The following is a 16810-nucleotide window of genomic DNA, read 5'->3' as shown; positions in this document are numbered from 1 at the left end:
TTTCTATATTGTCGACATGTGACGTCATCATCATCATCGTCACAAAAACAATTGATGGACGAGACCTACTACGAGCGAAAAAATCGATATCTGTATTCTGCGCCGTGCGTAGGATGCCGCGCTTTCACACACCATCAACAAAAAAAGAACACAAAGAGGGGACACACACATAGACAACTAAACAAGCAGACAAACAATCAAGAGTACCGAAACGAAAATAGCCAAGCTAATTCCAAGAGATCCTGTCCCCCCTGTAGGCAAAGGTCGTCGCGTATCGACAGGAGAAGACGTCGAAGGAGGCTCAGCCGTCGAAGGAGGCTCAGCCGTCGAAGGAGGCTCAGCCGTCGAAGGAGGCATCAGAGGATCGAATCTACAACTCAAAGTAATGTTTCTATATTGTCGACATTCCAATTCATCATCATCATCCGAGCGCTCACAAAAACAATTGAGCAGAGTGGCTCCAATGGGATTATAAATAATTCCAGACACGGCCGTCCTGCACGGCTCGACGCACGAAGAAACATTGCGACAATTGAGATAATACTTTTTGCCAATATCCTTGCATGTGACGTCATTCGAACACCAGCTTTGTATATAGGAACACGGATGTGGTGCAGGTGAAACCATATTGTAGCAGGTCCTTAGTAGATACGCCGTCTGGACTCCGCACTCTTGATCCCGTTCCGGACACGAACACTTCATCAAACGCCAGCCAATGGGATGAGAGAAAAGGCGAAACGCCGCTCGTTTGCACGCGTCGTCGCACAGCCTCGCCGTTCCATTCAACTCTCGAGCACATTTACTAAGGAAATTCGAGAAGAGGGGAGCGCACGATCGATCGAGTTCACACGTGAACGTGACGTAATCGCAATCTTGAATGCCCGGAGGAACGTGGGGATATTGCGTGTCGAAGCACAGATTATCGACGTACGTCGAACGAGTGAAACAGGCGACGTCGCCTCTCGAGCAAACGCATCGATTTCGACTCGCGTAGATCGCGCGTCCAATGGGATCGCATCGAAGGTCCTGAAGACGATTCTTACAGTTCGTCGTACAGATCCTATTCGCGAAAGCGCCCGCGCACGCGGCGTGATGACGTTCGAGCAAGACGCGACACGTCGAATCGGCCTTGCAGGTGTCGCTTAGCGAGCGACAGCCCGTTATGGACGGGCGATCCGGTTCGAGTGTTGATTGACACTTGGCGGCTGGGGGAGGGGCCACGCCCCTGCACGCTGCCAAGACGTTGACTCGTTCTGTATCGCACGAAGCGTTCGTTGCGTCGTTGCAGTAACACGTTTCGAATTCGATGTCGTTTTGGAGTAGGGCGTCGAAACTCGCGTTGCACGACGCTGTGCAGGAGATCGTCAAACCGGCGATGACGTCAGCGCACGTCGATCGCCACGATTGCCATAGAGCGTTGCAGGTGCTGTTCACTTGGCAGTCGGCTAAGACGATCGAGCACGGCGTCTCGTATTGAGCTGCAATAGCGCCGAAGACGAGAGCGAGGCACAGGAGAATCATAGTAGTACCGTACCCTCGCACCACCGAATCGCGAATGACAGGTCACAGGACCACGGTGAAGGTTAGGGTGTGGTCTCCAGAGGTGCTCGTGACGTAAAACCGTCGAGCTATCCATGGGAGAACCAGCCAAAGAAAAAATCCGCTCGCCGATGATCACGTGATTACCTCAAGCAATAAGACAATAATCATAACGCACGCGAGGACGAAACTAACACAAGAGTTGCCTTTCCTCCTCTTTCTATAGAAACAACTACAGTACACCACAAAAGAAGACACATGACTAAACGAGTAGACCAGCGATCATCGTCACGAAAATAGCCGAGCCGATTCCAAGAGATCCTGTTCCACCTGTAGGCGAAGGTCCTCGCGTATAGACAGGAGAAGACGTCGAAGGAGGCATCAGAGGATCGAATCCACAGCTCAACGTAGTGTTTCTATATTGTCGACACGTGACGTCATCATTGTCACAAAAACAATTGAGCAACGTGGCTCCAATCGGATTATAGATAATCGCAGAGGCATCTGTCTTGCACGGCTCAACACACGAAGAAACCTTGGTAGGACTACAAGTGTCCTCATATCTCGCACCGACATCCTTGCACCTGACGTCATTGGAGCACCAGCCTAGGATATCAGAACACGGACGCGGTACCGGTGCAATCATATTATAGCAGTTCTTAAATAGATACGCCGTCCCGGCTCCACATGATTGATCGGAGCACGAACACTTCATATAATGCCAGCCAATGGGATTAGCGAATAGGCTATCCATTGCCTGTTTGCATCCGTCACTGCACGGCGCTGGTCCACCGAACTCTCGAGCACATTTACTTATGTAATTTGATAAGAGGAATGGACAGATTCTGAACGGATCGAGTTGGCATGCCGACGTGACGTAATCGCAAACCTGAATGTCCGTTGGAAATTCGGGATATTTGATGTCGAAACACAGGTTATTGACGTAGGTTGTATAAGCGAAACAGGCGACGTCTCCACTCGTACAAATACATCGATCTCGACTCGCATAGATCATGCGTCCAATGGGATCGCATAGAAGATCCTGAAGACGATTCTTGCAGTTCATCGTGCAGACCTTATTGGCAAAAGCGCCTGTGCACGCAGTGAGATAGCGGTGGAGTACGATGCGACATGTCGAATTAGCCTCGCATATATAACTCAGAGAGGCACAGGTTTTCGTTGACGGTCGATCCGGTTCGACTGATGGGGGGCACTTAGCCGCTGGGGGAGGGGCCACGCCCCTGCACGCTGCTAAGAAGTTCACTCGTTCTGCTTCGCACGTCGCGTTCGTTGCGTTGCAGTGGCACGTTTCGAGTTGTCGTCCGATGTCGTGTCGGATTAGGGCGTCGAACGTCGCGTTGCACGGCGCTGTGCAGGAGATCGTCGAACCGGCGATGACGTCAGCGCACGTCGATCGCCACGATTGGCGTAGAGCGTTGCAGGTGCTGTTCGCTTGGCAGACGGCTGAGGCGTTCGAGCACAGCGTCTCGTGGTGAGCTGCAAGAGCGCCAGAGATGAGAACAATGCACAGGAAGGCCGTTGGAATCATATTCGTTAGACCACACCCTTATATTTGGTCACAGGACCGTACTCAAGGTGTGGTCTCCTAATGACGTAAAACCGACAAGCTATCCATAGAAGCATAGATCAAGTAATAAGAAAATAATCATAGGACATCAGAGTGTTTCCTACTGAAACGCTTTCTTTTGTTTGCCTTTTCTCCTCTCTATCATTTCCATAAAAGAATATAAAAGTATAGCAAGAACGAGCCACCCTAGCAACATCCCCAGCTTGACGGACATGCTATTCTTCAGAGCATCGCTATAGGCAAAGGAGAGAGAAAATCCAATACCCTGCCAAAAGCGATAGCTCCCAAACGCTGCCTCCTGCTTGTCAGTAAATAAAACACCATACATAGCTAAAAGTAAGATTATAACTGAAAATGCCTATACGTGCAAAGGGAACACCATACCAACAGTTTGAGTGTTGGAGACGGCGTCGACGATTCCCCACAGCGCTGCAACGCTGAACAGAATCGCTCTATTTGGCGAACGACTCCAAAAAAGGAGAAAGAGAATCAACGCTAAATTGAGCGTTGCACCGCTTAAAATTATTGGCAAACGTCCAACGTGCTTCGCCAGTCGACCACATAGGAATGACGTCACCGCGTCGACAATTCCATAAACAATAATCACGTAGCCAATAAGAGTAATACCAAGGCAATCAGTGATAAAATACTAAAGGAAATGTTATTTTGAAATATGAGACTATGTGAAGTGTCTCACCTTAGTGTATTCTCCAGCTATATACGCCTGCTCCAGTCCTGAATACATAGTGATAGGAATGAGAAGGAGCAGTCGATGGTCCTGCCAGTGTAGTTTGAAAACGGACTTGACAAAATCAAAGGCATTTTGCCCCGAGCACAGAAACGACTTCGCGCCGAGACCAAGTCGACTCAGCGACTTGACACCGAAGACGAGAAGGAGAACCCCGGCGACCTGAAAGCCCATAAAAATACTCAATAGAATATATTTAACTGAATTGGAAACTTCTAATGAATCGCTCGTTCCATTGGACGAACACGATATGACGTCACTTATATTGCTCAAATTTCTATTTTCGCTTCCACCAAATTGAAAAACGAGCGACGATATCAAATTTCCAATAATTTGCGCCGATTGGAATATCGTGAAGAAAATCCCGTTGTAACGTTGGAGCACGACTTCGCCGTCGACGCCGTCAATTTTAGCGATTCTCATCGAACACGTCGTCAGATACGTATTGATCGACGCCCAAAGGGGCCCCGTCGCCGCGCCGAGTAGAAAGCACGCCGGAATGAGGGAGAACGTGCGCGGATAATAGTTCGAGCCGGTGAAGGCGAGATGGCAGAGAAAACCGACGAATAGCGTCCATTTGGGACGAAGCGTGCCGACGAGCGGCGGAGCGATCAGAAGCGAGCCGACGCACACTGCGCCGTAGAGAATCGATAGGCAGATCGTACCGAGACCCTGGTCGGCGTTGAGACTGCTCTGGAGATTCTGGAGGCTTGTGAACGCGGCGAAAATGAAAAGAGCAGCGACGCTCGACATTAGGATGTTCGTTTTGAGATGTTTTGAGCTGCCGTGATGACTCCGACTGCCTTCGACGTGGAGTTGCGTGCTTTCATCGCTCTCTTCGTCGCCCGCGGACTCCGTTCCCTCAAGCAAAAGGTCTGCCATTTTGAACGCACGTGATCGACTAATAATACTTTCTACTTCCTACTTCGTTTTCTGCTATACACAACAGCTGTGCGGTTCAAATGCAGACTAAACTGAGTTTGTCAGTCGGGGAATAAATAATTGTGTTCGCGCGCAAGTGGCGGACCTGTGACGTAGAGAATGAATTTCTGTTTACCACAGCGGATACGCACACATTCCTGCGCATCCATATATTACTTCACATCATGGAAGAAAAACCCAGCGGACCTCCGGATAGCGGCTACAGTCAAACGACGGCGACGACGGTTGTGGCTGAACAACCGCAGCCGACTCAAGTGGTCGTCGCTGGATCGGCCAATACGTGTCCCTCCTGCCAACATGGCGTTCTCGAACGCCATTGTTCGCCCATGGCTATTCTGATGTGCCTTCTGTGTGGGTTTGTCGGTCTAGGCATCTACTGCTTGGTTGCGAAACCGAAACGATGCCCAGCTTGCAAAACCACCTACGATTCGTGTTAGGCGCGGCGGCTTTTTTTGACGTTCATTGACTTTGATTCTTTTTGCTGGCTTGCTATATGTGTTGCTTCAGTTGCTTGCGTCCCACACACCGTTCCTTCAAGCAAAATGGTCCGCCATTTTAATTTTCAACGCAGTTTTTCTTCTCACGCGAGCTTGTACGCGATCTCTGCTTACACTGTACCAACCGCTCTGTTCTTCGCACGAACCAGAGACCAGAGTCCCCTACAGTATATGTATATCTATACGGCGCGAATCTCTTCTGCAACGTCATCCCGTAAGTTGTCGCGTGAGCGATCGTTCTGAGACGTCTTGCGGACGGGCGGAATTGGAATTACGAGCCTAAACTAAAAAGGGACCCGCTAGCGAAGTATACATTGCTGTTTGGCGCGATTCAAGAAGGCGACTTTGAAAGAGTGAAAGAATGCGCGAAAGGGAGCAGATATCAAAGGGACGAGTGAACAGAAGCCCAAATGAGTTTTCACGTGACTCGTGAGTAGCCTCATTGAGTCTCATGACTTCTCATGTGTCTCTCATGAGCACTCATCATGAGCCGACCACCGCAGTTGTACGGGGTGGCAAACGCAGTTTGCGAGCCCGTATAACGGCGGAGGGAGGCTCTCTCAAACGTGATCTTAGGGCCGGAAGTGTCTGTATGTCCGTCCGTCTGTCTGTATGTCTGTTACGCTCGGCATTGTGACGTAAATGAAAAACCCGTTTTTTCGTACAGCGCATGCGCGACATAGGGCCCAAAACGGTGACCCAAAAAAGGCGATTTACGGCGCGAAAAAGACGTTTTTTCTTTCATAAACGGAAAAAATGCTTAGAAACCCTGTTTCCAATTGTTCTGTCCTATTTTCCGTGTTATAAATGCGCTGAGAAACCGAAACGACTCTTTTGATTGTCACGCTCTGACGTCACAATCAATCGTAATCCAATCATGTACAGTATATGCGTGGGTATGTACGCGTGTACGGGTAACAGTAAATATGACCCGTACACATACATTCAATAAACTTCAAAGCCAGTATCAGAAAAGGCCTAATTAGGATCCTAAACATGGGCCCTATCTATGTGCCTACAGTATGTATGTAGGACTGAGCTGTAGGACTGTGATATATGTACAACAGTGTGAATACATGATAACATGAAATTTTATGACGTCATGTTATCTAAGGCGCTCGCGTACTGTAAGCGGTGGGAGGCTATGCATGATGGCCAACACCAGGCCATCATTCTCTAGTTTCTCATGATTTCTCGCGAGACGTCATGAGAAATCATGAGAACTCATGACATTTTCCGTACGGGAAGGGGTCCCCCCGTCGCCGCACCGAGTAGAAAACACGCCGGAATGAGGGAGAACGTGCGCGGATAATAGTTCGAGCCCGTTGAAGGCGAGATGGCAGAGAAAACCGGACGAATAGCGTCCGGTCCATTTGGGACGAAGCGTGCCGACGAGAGGCGGAGCGAGTAGAAGCGAGCCGACGCACATTGCGCCGATAGGCAGATCGTTCCGAGACCCTGGTCGGCGTTGAGACTGCTCTGGAGATTCTGGAGGCTTGTGAACGCGGCGAAAATGAAAAGAACAGCGACGCTCGACATTAGGATGTTCGTTTTGAGCTGCCGTGATGACTCCGACTGCCTTCGACGTGGAGTTGCGTGCTTTCATCGCTCTCTTCGTCGCCCGCGGACTCCGTTTCCTCAAGCAAAAGGTCTGCCATGATCGACTAATAATACTTTCTACTTCGTTTTCTGCATGAAATAGTCTATACACAACAGCTGTGCGGGACTAAACTGAGTTTGTCAGTCGGGGGATAAATAATTGTGTCCGCGCGCAAGTGGCGGACCTGCTGCTGCCTATGACGTACTGAATGAATTTATGTTTACCACAGCGGATGCGCATACATCCCTGCGCATCCATACATATATCAGGCGCTATACCTCGCGCGTATATTAATTTACTTCACGTCATGGAAGAAAAACCCAGCGGACCTCCGGCTGGCGCCTACAGTCAAAACCAACGTATACCTTCAACGCAGAGTCTAACCCGACCGCGCAATCGTTGGTCTTATTCTTTAGCTCCGCCTCATCAAACGACGACGACGGTCGTCGTTGGACAACCGCAGCCGACTCAAGTGGTCGTCGCTGGATCGGCCAATATGTGTCCTGCCTGCCAACATGGCGTTCTCGAAAGCCATTGTTCGCCCATGGCTATTCTGATCTGCTTTCTGTGTGGGTTTCTCGGTCTAGGCATCTACTGCTTGATTGCGAAACCGAAACAATGCCCAGCTTGCAAAACCACTTTCGATTCGTGTTAGGCGGCGGCTTGTGTTTGACGTTTATTGACTTTAATTGTTTTTGCTGGCTTGCTATAGCTATACGTGTTGCTTCTGTTGCTTGCGTCCCACACACACCGTTCCTTCAAGCAAAATGGTCTGCCAATTCAATTTTCAACGCAGTTTTTTCTTCTCACGCGAGCTTCTCTGCTTACAATGTACCAACCGCTCTGTTTTTCACACGAACCAGAGACCAGAGTCCCCCTACAGTATATATATCTATACGGCGCGAATCTCTTCTGCAACGTCATCCTGTAATAAGTTGTCGCGTGAGCGATCGTTCTGAGACGTCCTGCGGACGGACGGAATTGGAATCAATTAATTAATTAATTAAGGGCCTAAACTAAAAAGGGATCCGCTAGCGAAGTATACATTGCTGTTTGGCGCGATTCAAGAAGGTGACTTTGAAAGAGTGAAAGAATGCGCGAAAGGGAGCAGACCTCAAAGGGACGAGTGAACAGAAGCCCAAAGGGGTCCCCCCGTCGCCGCACCGAGTAGAAAACACGCCGGAATGAGGGAGAACGTGCGCGGATAATAGTTCGAGCCCGTTGAAGGCGAGATGGCAGAGAAAACCGGACGAATAGCGTCCGGTCCATTTGGGACGAAGCGTGCCGACGAGAGGCGGAGCGAGTAGAAGCGAGCCGACGCACATTGCGCCGATAGGCAGATCGTTCCGAGACCCTGGTCGGCGTTGAGACTGTTCAGGAGATTCTGGAGGCTTGCGAAAAAGGTCGGCCATTTTGTTTTCCCCAACGCACGTTATTAAATTAGTTCTTAACATCCTCCTTCATGGCAGCAGAGAAACCCCTGATAACTACTACTGAACCGCCCAGCGCACCTTACGGCGGCTACAGTCAAGACCAACGTCTGTATTATTCAAAGCAAAGCCTAACACGACTGCACTCGTTTTTCTTTAGCTCCTCCTTATCAAAGTACGGCGACTAGTACGTCGACGGTCGTCGTTGGACAGCCACAGCCGACTCAGGTGGTCATCGCTGGGTCGGATTTGTGTCCTGCCTGCCAACGCGGCGTTCTCGAAAGTCATTGTTCCATCTTCGCTATTCTCATGTGTCTTTTCTTGGGTTTGCTCGGTTTGGCTATCTATTGCTTGATTGCTAAGCCGAGACGATGCCCGGCTTGCAATTCCACTTTTGATTCATGCTAGGCGGCTTTTTTTTATTTCTGTTGACTTTGATTGAAGACTTCTACAGCTGTGTTCTTTTTCTGGCTGGCTGGCTTTGTGCTATAGTTATAGGCATATGCTTCTTGCTTTGTCTGATATAAAAAAAAGCAGTTGAGTTGCTACCAACTGTACGTATCGCCACTGTTGATTTTGATTCTCGCGGAACACGTGGTGAGATAGGTATTGGCAGAGGCCCAAAGAGCCACGCTTGACATTTTTTACGAACGGTCTGCCACTTTAAATTTTCAGGTGAGCCAGAGAATGCGTTCACGTGAGCCTGAGAATGCGTTCACATGAGACCAATCGTCTGTGAGACCATTGATATCTATCAATGGTGAGACTTTCGAAGACTTTCCCGAAGATTTCTCGTGTCTGCGACGTGACAGTAGCACGCGGAAGAGACTAGAGTGTTTGATTCGTGCTGTATACGAAGAGAGTCGCCCTGCTGACGAATTCTAGGGGTCCCTCCAAGAGAAATGGAAGTCTCGTGGATTGATGAATGCTTGCGAGATGAGCTTCTTGACGCGATTCGAGTAGGTGACTTTGAAGGAGTGAAAGAATGCCTGAGAAAAGGAGCGAAATTCAATAGTCTCCCGCCTTTGCCTGAAGCATGTGCAAATGGTCACGTGAAAATTGCTGAACTTTTAATTGACAGCGGAGCACAAGTGGATGAGGCAGTCTGGGTGTGTTGGGAAACTACTTTATGAGTCATGTTTTTATTCTGTAATTAAACTCATTAGTATGGTGGACCTACGCCTTTGCAGGAAGCATGTTCTCATGGTCACTTGGATGTTGCTAAACTTTTAATTGACAGCGGAGCACAAGTGAATGAGGCAAACAAGGTGTGTTGGTAGACTACTTTATGTGTCATGTTTTATTCTGTAACTAAACTCATTAGTATGATGGACGCATGGCTTTGCAGGGAGCATGTTATCACGGTCACTTAGATGTTGCTAAACTTTTAATTGACAGCGGAGCACAAGTGAATGAGGCAAACAAGGTGTGTTAGTTGACTACTTTATGAGTCATGTTTTTATTCTGTAATTAAACTCATTAGTTTGGACGCACGGCTTTGCAGGGAGCATGTTCTAATGGTCACTTAGATGTTGCTAAATTTTTAATTGACAGCGGAGCACAAGTGAATGAGGCAAACAAGGTGTGTTAGTTGACTACTTTATGAGTCATGTCCTAATTAAACTCTTTGGTATGGTGGACGCACGGCTTTTCAGGAAGCATGTTCTAATGGTGACTTGGATGTTGCTAAACTTTTAATTGACAGCGGAGCACAAGTGAATGAGGCAAACAAGGTGTGCTGGTAGACTACTTTATGAGTCATTTTCTTATTCTTTAATTAAACTCTTTAGTATGGTGGACCTACGCCTTTGCAGGAAGCATGTTCTAATGGTCACTTAGATGTTGCTAAACTTTTAATTGACAGCGGAGCACAAGTGAATGAGGCAAACAAGGTGTGTTGGTAGACTACTTTATGTGTCATGTTTTATTCTGTAACTAAACTCATTAGTATGATGGACGCACGGCTTTGCAGGGAGCATGTTATCACGATCACTTAGATGTTGCTAAACTTTTAATTGACAGCGGAGCACAAGTGAATGAGGCAAACAAGGTGTGTTAGTTGACTACTTTATGAGTCATGTTTTTATTCTGTAATTAAACTCATTAGTTTGGACGCACGGCTTTGCAGGGAGCATGTTATCACGGTCACTTAGATGTTGCTAAACTTTTAATTGACAGCGGAGCACAAGTGAATGAGGCAAACAAGGTGTGTTAGTTGACTACTTTATGAGTCATGTTCTAATTAAACTCTTTGGTATGGTGGACGCACGGCTTTTCAGGAAGCATGTTCTAATGGTGACTTGGATGTTGCTAAACTTTTAATTGACAGCGGAGCACAAGTGACTACTTTATGAGTCATTTTCTTATTCTTTAATTAAACTCTTTAGTATGGTGGACCTACGCCTTTGCAGGAAGCATGTTCTAATGGTCACTTAGATGTTGCTAAACTTTTAATTGACAGCGGAGCACAAGTGAATGAGGCAAACAAGGTGTGTTGGTAGACTACTTTATGTGTCATGTTTTATTCTGTAACTAAACTCATTAGTATGATGGATGCACGGCTTTGCAGGGAGCATGTTATCACGGTCACTTAGATGTTGCTAAACTTTTAATTGACAGCGGAGCACAAGTGAATGAGGCAAACAAGGTGTGTTAGTTGACTACTTTATGAGTCATGTTTTTATTCTGTAATTAAACTCATTAGTTTGGACGCACGGCTTTGCAGGGAGCATGTTATCACGGTCACTTAGATGTTGCTAAGCTTTTAATTGACAGCGGAGCACAAGTGAATGAGGCAAACAAGGTGTGTTAGTTGACTACTTTATGAGTCATGTTCTAATTAAACTCTTTGGTATGGTGGACGCACGGCTTTTCAGGAAGCATGTTCTAATGGTGACTTGGATGTTGCTAAACTTTTAATTGACAGCGGAGCACAAGTGAATGAGGCAAACAAGGTGTGCCGGTAGACTACTTTATGAGTCATTTTCTTATTCTTTAATTAAACTCTTTAGTATGGTGGACCTACGCCTTTGCAGGGAGCATGTTATCACGGTCACTTAGATGTTGCTAAACTTTTAATTGACAGCGGAGCACAAGTGAATGAGGCAAACAAGGTGTGCTGGTAGACTACTTTATGAGTCATTTTCTTATTCTTTAATTAAACTCTTTAGTATGGTGGACCTACGCCTTTGCAGGAAGCATGTTCTAATGGTCACTTAGATGTTGCTAAACTTTTAATTGACAGCGGAGCACAAGTGAATGAGGCAAACAAGGTGTGCTGGTAGACTACTTTATGAGTCATTTTCTTATTCTTTAATTAAACTCTTTAGTATGGTGGACCTACGCCTTTGCAGGAAGCATGTTCTAATGGTCACTTAGATGTTGCTAAACTTTTAATTGACAGCGGAGCACAAGTGAATGAGGCAAACAAGGTGTGTTAGTTGACTACTTTATGAGTCATGTTTTTATTCTGTAATTAAACTCATTAGTATGGACGCACGGCTTTGCAGGGAGCATGTTATCACGGTCACTTAGATGTTGCTAAACTTTTAATTGACAGCGGAGCACAAGTGAATGAGGCAAACAAGGTGTGTTGGTAGACTACTTTATGAGTCACGTTTTTGTTCGGAAATTAAGTACTTCATAAGACAAACCTTTCATATTCTAATCGAAACCTTTAGGGTAAAATGACAGCTTTGCGGGAAGCGTGTCTCAACGGCCATCTGGACGTTGCTAAACTTTTAATTGAGGCTGGAGCGCATGTCAATGAAAAAGACGAGGTAAGTAGTGGCGAGTTATTTTATGGGGCTTGTTCTTGTATTCTAACTGGATCTTCAGCTTTGGTCTGGGGCTTTGTATGGAGCTTGTCAAAATGGTCACTTAGAAATTGCTAAGCTTTTAATCAACGCTGGAGCAGACGTCAATAAAACAAACATGGTTTTAGTACCTTTTGAGCCGTGCTTATATTCCAATTAAAACCTTTAGACTAATAAAAGGACGGTTTTGATGGAAGCATGTCTCAATGGTCATTTGGATGTTGCTGAACTTCTAATCCGTAAAGCGAATGCTCGAAATGAACGGCGGGCTCTCCTAGTAGCGTGCAGAAGGGGTCAATCGAAAATTGCTAAATTATTAATCAAAGCTGGAGCAAACATCAATCGAGCTGATGAGGTTGCAATAGTATTCGTCAGATGTATAGTTTTTCAATTTAAGTGCAACTTCTAGAATGGGCCTACAGCTTTGCAGTCTGCTTGTTGGGACGATCAAGAGGAAATTGCAAGACTATTAATTATTTCTGGAGCAAATATCAATATGGAAAACTCGGTATATTTTAAGTGCATGGCTGTGCGTGTATAGGCAACGTAGAGTAGGGAAATGTGCATGAATAGGGTATACGATCATCTATTCCAAATCTAAATGCGTGAACGTTTAGGAAGGTCACACGGCTCTGCACGCAGCATGTTGGAATGGAAGCTTGGAAATTGTTAAACTGTTAGTGCGCGCTGAGGCAGATTTCAATAAGACTGACTTGGTTTGTAGTAATGCAGTACTTCTTTATCAACCAGTTCCGATCTGTTACTTTAGGAAGGTTTAACCGCTTTGTTGACAGCATGTTTTGGTGGCCACTTGGCTATTGCAAAACTGTTAGTCGAAGCTGGAGCAGATGTCAATAAGACAGATAATGTATGTTATCGGTTGTTACCTTACTCTACTTGAGCGCCTTTTGTCATTTTTAGAAAGAAAATTCAATATTACATTTTCTTGCTAATCATAGTCACAAAATTCCTGGTTTGTGTACTATAAATTTTCTTTATTCAACGTTGAGATTTAAATTTCTCAGTTCTCTCTTCTTGCTTTGATCTTGTGAAGCTCATTCTTTTAAAGGAGCCTACTCTCATTACTCGTTTGGGAGAGGTAAGCTTTTCTAGCTGCAGTTGACTTTGACATTTGTAGTTTTTACTTTAAACAGTCAACTGTAGCTGTAGCTGTATTCATTTAGGCAAACCAGAACAACTTATTTAAATTAAAAAATCTGTTCTTATTTAGGGTGGTCTACTTCCTCACGAGATTCCTTGCCCGTCGGATGTGAGGAACTTTTTTTTCAACGAATGGGTTAGTTTATTGACAAGCTTCTTTACTTTCTCCTGCACATCACATCCTTTCTTTAGACAAAACATCGATACAATAAACTTTACTCGCAAGGGACGACCAAGCAAACAAAAATTAAGGTGTGCGTTATTGGAAAAGCTAAAGCCGGTAAAACAACTCTCATAAAAACTCTAAAAAACATTTATTGGAAAGACGGGGGTGACGACAAACGAACTGCTGGCATGGATCTATCAGCTGCAAAAATCAAATCAGCTGGCGAAGTTGTTTTTTGCGATTTTGCTGGGCAGGAATTTTTTCACAAAACGCACGGACTGTTTTTCTCCGAATCTACAACAATTTTTCTGCTCGTTGTTGATTTGAGAGAAGACGACCTGGAGGAGCTTAAACGTCGGAGTCGCTATTTCTGTTCATTTGTGAAATGCAGCGTCGTTCTAAAAGAAAAGGCTAACTTTGTAGTTGTGGGAAGCAAGAGCGATTTGATTCCTATTGCAAAAATTGGGGAGTCTAAGTTACGGCAGGTTTGCACCTACTTGAGCCTAAATTTTGGTCCTTGGTTTAACTTCTACGGGAAGCACTTCGTTTTGAATTGCCGTGATCGCACATCGAGCGATTTAGATCTTTTAAGGAAAGCTATTAGCGAAGTCAAAGAGCTCACCATAAAGGTAATTTGTAGTATTTTTATTATGCCAATATGTCACGCCTTGCAGCCTTTCCCGCTACTCACTCTTGCTTTTATTCAGGCGGCTCAAGAGGTTCCTATTATAGTTGAGGCGGCAACTGCGTCTTTTTTACCTACGCTGCGGCATCCGTTCAACAAACGCCAATCCTTTTCTGACAAGGTGCGTTTGTTCTTCTCTGCTGACGCTAAACAGAAGGAAGAAATACATACAAGAACTATGTCTGTGATGAAGAATCTTCCTGAGACCGGAAAGGCGAGCTAGCATCCTCTAAATGCGTATATGCGTATAACTTTAGTTTTCCTCTGGAACTATCATATAGGAAAGAAGCGGTTATTTAATGGAGTTGAGCATTTTTGAGCATATAATGACAAACGGCCTCTACCCTGGCCTCACCGTTGAAGTTCAAAAATTGCTCATCGAGTTTTTGCAAGGAATCGGCGAGGTCGGTAGCAATATTTTGCATTTACTTACGTGCTGGTAATATGTCACATAGATTTTAGTAATTGAAGACAAAGTCATTTTGGATCCAACTTGGCTATGTCAGAATATCATTGGCCCGCTGTTGTCTCCTACGGATTCGGTGTTTCGAGTTTCTCTTTGCTGCTCTCCACCCGGAACAACCACCAAGGATGACATCCAGAGCGCACTTGAAGCCTTCAACAAGCGAAAGTGGGAACATATCGACGAAACAATTCGGCTCCTGTGCCATTTGGAAATTTGCTATGAGCTTCCTCCTAAACAGAACACTTATCGGTTTCCAGCTCTACTGAAGGCGAAACGTCCATCTGATGTGTGGTCTGAAAATCCTGAGATGAAAATTTACGTTGGACGTCGTGTGAGACGAGCTGAAGAGACGGACATAATCACTCCAGGAACAATGCCGTTTCTTCAGTGTCACGTCCACAATGTTCCTTGTTTTTGTGGTTTAGAGCCTGTCGTTTGGCAAGACGGGTTGATGATCAGGAATACCATAAATGGTTTTTTGGTAGAAGGAATGATAACATTGCAAGAAGAGGCTAAAGCATTGGATTTTGTAGTGCGTGGTCCGGTTCATTCCGAGCGGGAATGCCTCAAACTTCTTAATAATTTAATGAAAACTGGAGAAGAAGTTCTTCAAAAGAGGAGTCCAGGGACGCATAGCCGTCTCTGGTACATCAGCTCTACCGAATTAAAACAGCTGAAAGAGTTCCCTCTGGCTTACGAAAAAGCAACTATTGACGAGAAGATAGAGACTTCAATAAAGTCAAGCGATTCAGTTAGCAAGGGAACGGTCATAGACAGCCTTAGAGATCTTCTCGCTCTTTGTGACAATCACATCGACTTTCTACCTTACAAGACACGCTGCGCTATAATAACATGCTTGGAGAAAGACGATGCGGGAAGGGAAGCTTCGAAAGAGCATTTGCCGGGCTTGTCAGAAGCTGACCAGGTGGAATGCAAGACAGCAGCAGAGCTTTTTTCTACTTGGAGTGAAAATCTCAGCGCCACAGTACACTGCCTGGCCGATGCTGCAAGGCAATCTAATTTGCCATATTTGTTAGCTCTTTTGAGTGAAGATGGTGCTATAGAATTGTCTTCTTATGAGGTAACAAGATATAATTATATAATCATAATGATTCTTTTGACTTTCTGAAAGACGTTAGAGGCAAAAGAAGACTTGGCCTTCATTCGAACGAGTTCTCCTTCCACAATTAAAAGTCAGCAGATTTCCAAAGTGATTATTTGTTTAAATAATTTAATTCTAGGGCGTCGTGTTGAGCAAGAAACTGGGCCTCGGTCTGCTCCTTCGACAGGTGACGACGACGAAGGTATGCATCGTCATTATAAATAGATTTTAGTAGTATTTTTCTGGCAGAAATCTCTTGTCTATTTGATGAGGATCCAATGACCGCACTCGAAAGATTTCAAGCGGCTAAACGCATTCAACCCGTATGGAATCGTGTTGGAAGAGTCTTGGGACCGGAACCTTTCGAAGACTTTGAAATGCATGCGTTTGGGGAAAAAAGGAACGATCACGATCGTGCTCTAGATATGCTGGACGCGTGGGCAAATAAGTTCGGCAGAGGAGCAACTCGCAGACAATTTATTGCTGCTGCGAGGGACGTTGGCTACTCAAATGCAGTAGCCTCTATTTTTTCTGGTAAGTTTCTCTTTTGCTCCAAGCTCTATGTATAGGTCTCAGTGTTTTTTCTTAGGCCCACAATGACCGTAACTACGTACTCACCATTATTGTATCTAGCATCGTATCTCACAAAAAGTAGCGAAGGCTTGGATAAAAAAATTGATAGTGGATTACTATAAGTACTGCGTTTGTTTTCTGAAATATTGACCCTATACTACCTATACTCATTTTCTGATACTCCCCTTTGTCTCTGTAGAAGTACTTGGCTGAAAAGCTACACGCTGTTATTTTACCTATCTTTATAGCATATTAACCGTTCATGACACGTATTTAATTTTCATATCTTTACCTTTGGATACCACGGCTACTACTTTTAGTATCTGTGCTTTGTTTATTAGTTATTACGGTATAAGGATTGGCTAGTTACCACTTAGTTAGTTCTTAGGAAGGTATTCTGTGGCATGGAATTTTTTGAAGTAGTTGTGACTGTGATCTTTTGTGTAAATAGAAATAGAAAAGTCGAAAGGATCTGCTCTCTCCGTTTCGAGACCCAGG

At 45.4% G+C, this 16810-nt stretch overlaps 3 protein-coding genes and 1 long non-coding RNA gene across 10 annotated transcripts; 1 reads left to right on the top strand and 3 right to left on the bottom strand.

The window, feature by feature from the left end:
- Window positions 1-72: 72 nt before the first annotated feature.
- Window positions 73-3115, bottom strand: LOC136187139 (uncharacterized). 2 transcript variants are annotated; one of them, XM_065974671.1, is made up of 2 exons: window positions 1918-3115; window positions 73-317 (listed from the first exon to the last, which is right to left on the bottom strand). In XM_065974671.1, exons 1-2 carry the CDS (start codon window positions 3086-3088, stop codon window positions 178-180), a joined length of 1311 nt encoding a protein of 436 aa, XP_065830743.1. In that variant the 5' UTR covers window positions 3089-3115; the 3' UTR covers window positions 73-177. The 2 variants fall into 2 exon arrangements, with proteins under 2 accessions (XP_065830743.1, XP_065830744.1); XM_065974672.1 differs by lacking the exon at window positions 1918-3115 and adding an exon at window positions 354-1589.
- Window positions 3116-3170: 55 nt separating this feature from the next.
- Window positions 3171-5740, bottom strand: LOC136187059 (protein unc-93 homolog A-like). Of its 2 annotated transcripts, XM_065974570.1 has the most exons (4): window positions 4787-5739; window positions 3825-4736; window positions 3512-3776; window positions 3171-3457 (listed from the first exon to the last, which is right to left on the bottom strand). In XM_065974570.1, the coding sequence occupies exons 2-4, from the start codon at window positions 4626-4628 to the stop codon at window positions 3228-3230; spliced, it is 1299 nt and encodes a 432-aa protein (XP_065830642.1). In that variant the 5' UTR covers window positions 4629-4736; window positions 4787-5739; the 3' UTR covers window positions 3171-3227. The 2 variants fall into 2 exon arrangements, with proteins under 2 accessions (XP_065830642.1, XP_065830640.1); XM_065974568.1 differs by having other exon boundaries at window positions 3825-5740.
- Window positions 5741-7693: 1953 nt separating this feature from the next.
- Window positions 7694-8330, bottom strand: LOC136187060 (uncharacterized). Its single transcript, XR_010669828.1, has 2 exons — window positions 8079-8330; window positions 7694-7879 (listed from the first exon to the last, which is right to left on the bottom strand). It is a non-coding gene; the product is annotated as an uncharacterized lncRNA (long non-coding RNA).
- A 788-nt stretch (window positions 8331-9118) lies between these two features.
- Window positions 9119-16750, top strand: LOC136187758 (uncharacterized). 5 transcript variants are annotated; one of them, XM_065975440.1, is made up of 35 exons: window positions 9240-9303; window positions 9360-9453; window positions 9511-9612; window positions 9669-9770; window positions 9828-9926; window positions 10000-10077; window positions 10135-10236; window positions 10293-10394; window positions 10452-10550; window positions 10624-10683; window positions 10732-10833; window positions 10890-10991; window positions 11049-11147; window positions 11221-11298; window positions 11356-11457; window positions 11515-11616; window positions 11674-11775; window positions 11833-11931; window positions 12025-12123; window positions 12182-12280; window positions 12329-12514; window positions 12569-12667; window positions 12777-12875; window positions 12929-13027; window positions 13081-13132; window positions 13185-13258; window positions 13391-13456; window positions 13513-14115; window positions 14194-14385; window positions 14453-14575; window positions 14627-15718; window positions 15770-15830; window positions 15879-15941; window positions 15989-16273; window positions 16329-16750. In XM_065975440.1, exons 1-35 carry the CDS (start codon window positions 9266-9268, stop codon window positions 16337-16339), a joined length of 4965 nt encoding a protein of 1654 aa, XP_065831512.1. In that variant the 5' UTR covers window positions 9240-9265; the 3' UTR covers window positions 16340-16750. The 5 variants fall into 5 exon arrangements, with proteins under 5 accessions (XP_065831510.1, XP_065831509.1, XP_065831508.1 ...); XM_065975438.1 differs by having other exon boundaries at window positions 9119-9453; window positions 10000-10059; XM_065975437.1 differs by having other exon boundaries at window positions 9119-9453; window positions 11221-11280.
- Window positions 16751-16810: the final 60 nt, after the last annotated feature.

This window comes from Oscarella lobularis, chromosome 5 (genome assembly GCF_947507565.1).
Source record: "Oscarella lobularis chromosome 5, ooOscLobu1.1, whole genome shotgun sequence".
Lineage (NCBI taxonomy): Eukaryota > Metazoa > Porifera > Homoscleromorpha > Homosclerophorida > Oscarellidae > Oscarella > Oscarella lobularis.
This window is presented reverse-complemented; position numbering and strand designations above follow the sequence as displayed.

Excerpts from the sequence above, each read along its gene's own strand:
- LOC136187139 (XM_065974671.1), bottom strand. The coding sequence starts at position 3,088 with ATGATTCCAACGGCCTTCCTGTGCATTGTTCTCATCTCTGGCGCTCTT. Across the intron at positions 318-1,917 it reads TGGATTCGATCCTCTGATGC|CTCCTTCGACGGCTGAGCCT; the intron begins CTCCTTCGACGT and ends CGACGGCTGAGC.
- LOC136187059 (XM_065974568.1), bottom strand. The coding sequence starts at position 4,757 with ATGGCAGACCTTTTGCTTGAGGGAACGGAGTCCGCGGGCGACGAAGAG. Across the intron at positions 3,777-3,824 it reads TAGCTGGAGAATACACTAAG|TATTTTATCACTGATTGCCT; the intron begins GTGAGACACTTC and ends CATTTCCTTTAG. Across the intron at positions 3,458-3,511 it reads CTCCAACACTCAAACTGTTG|CTATGTATGGTGTTTTATTT; the intron begins GTATGGTGTTCC and ends TCTTACTTTTAG.
- LOC136187758 (XM_065975436.1), top strand. The coding sequence starts at position 9,247 with ATGGAAGTCTCGTGGATTGATGAATGCTTGCGAGATGAGCTTCTTGAC. Across the intron at positions 9,927-9,999 it reads AAGTGAATGAGGCAAACAAG|GAAGCATGTTCTAATGGTGA; the intron begins GTGTGTTAGTTG and ends ACGGCTTTTCAG. Across the intron at positions 10,834-10,889 it reads AAGTGAATGAGGCAAACAAG|TATGATGGATGCACGGCTTT; the intron begins GTGTGTTGGTAG and ends TAAACTCATTAG.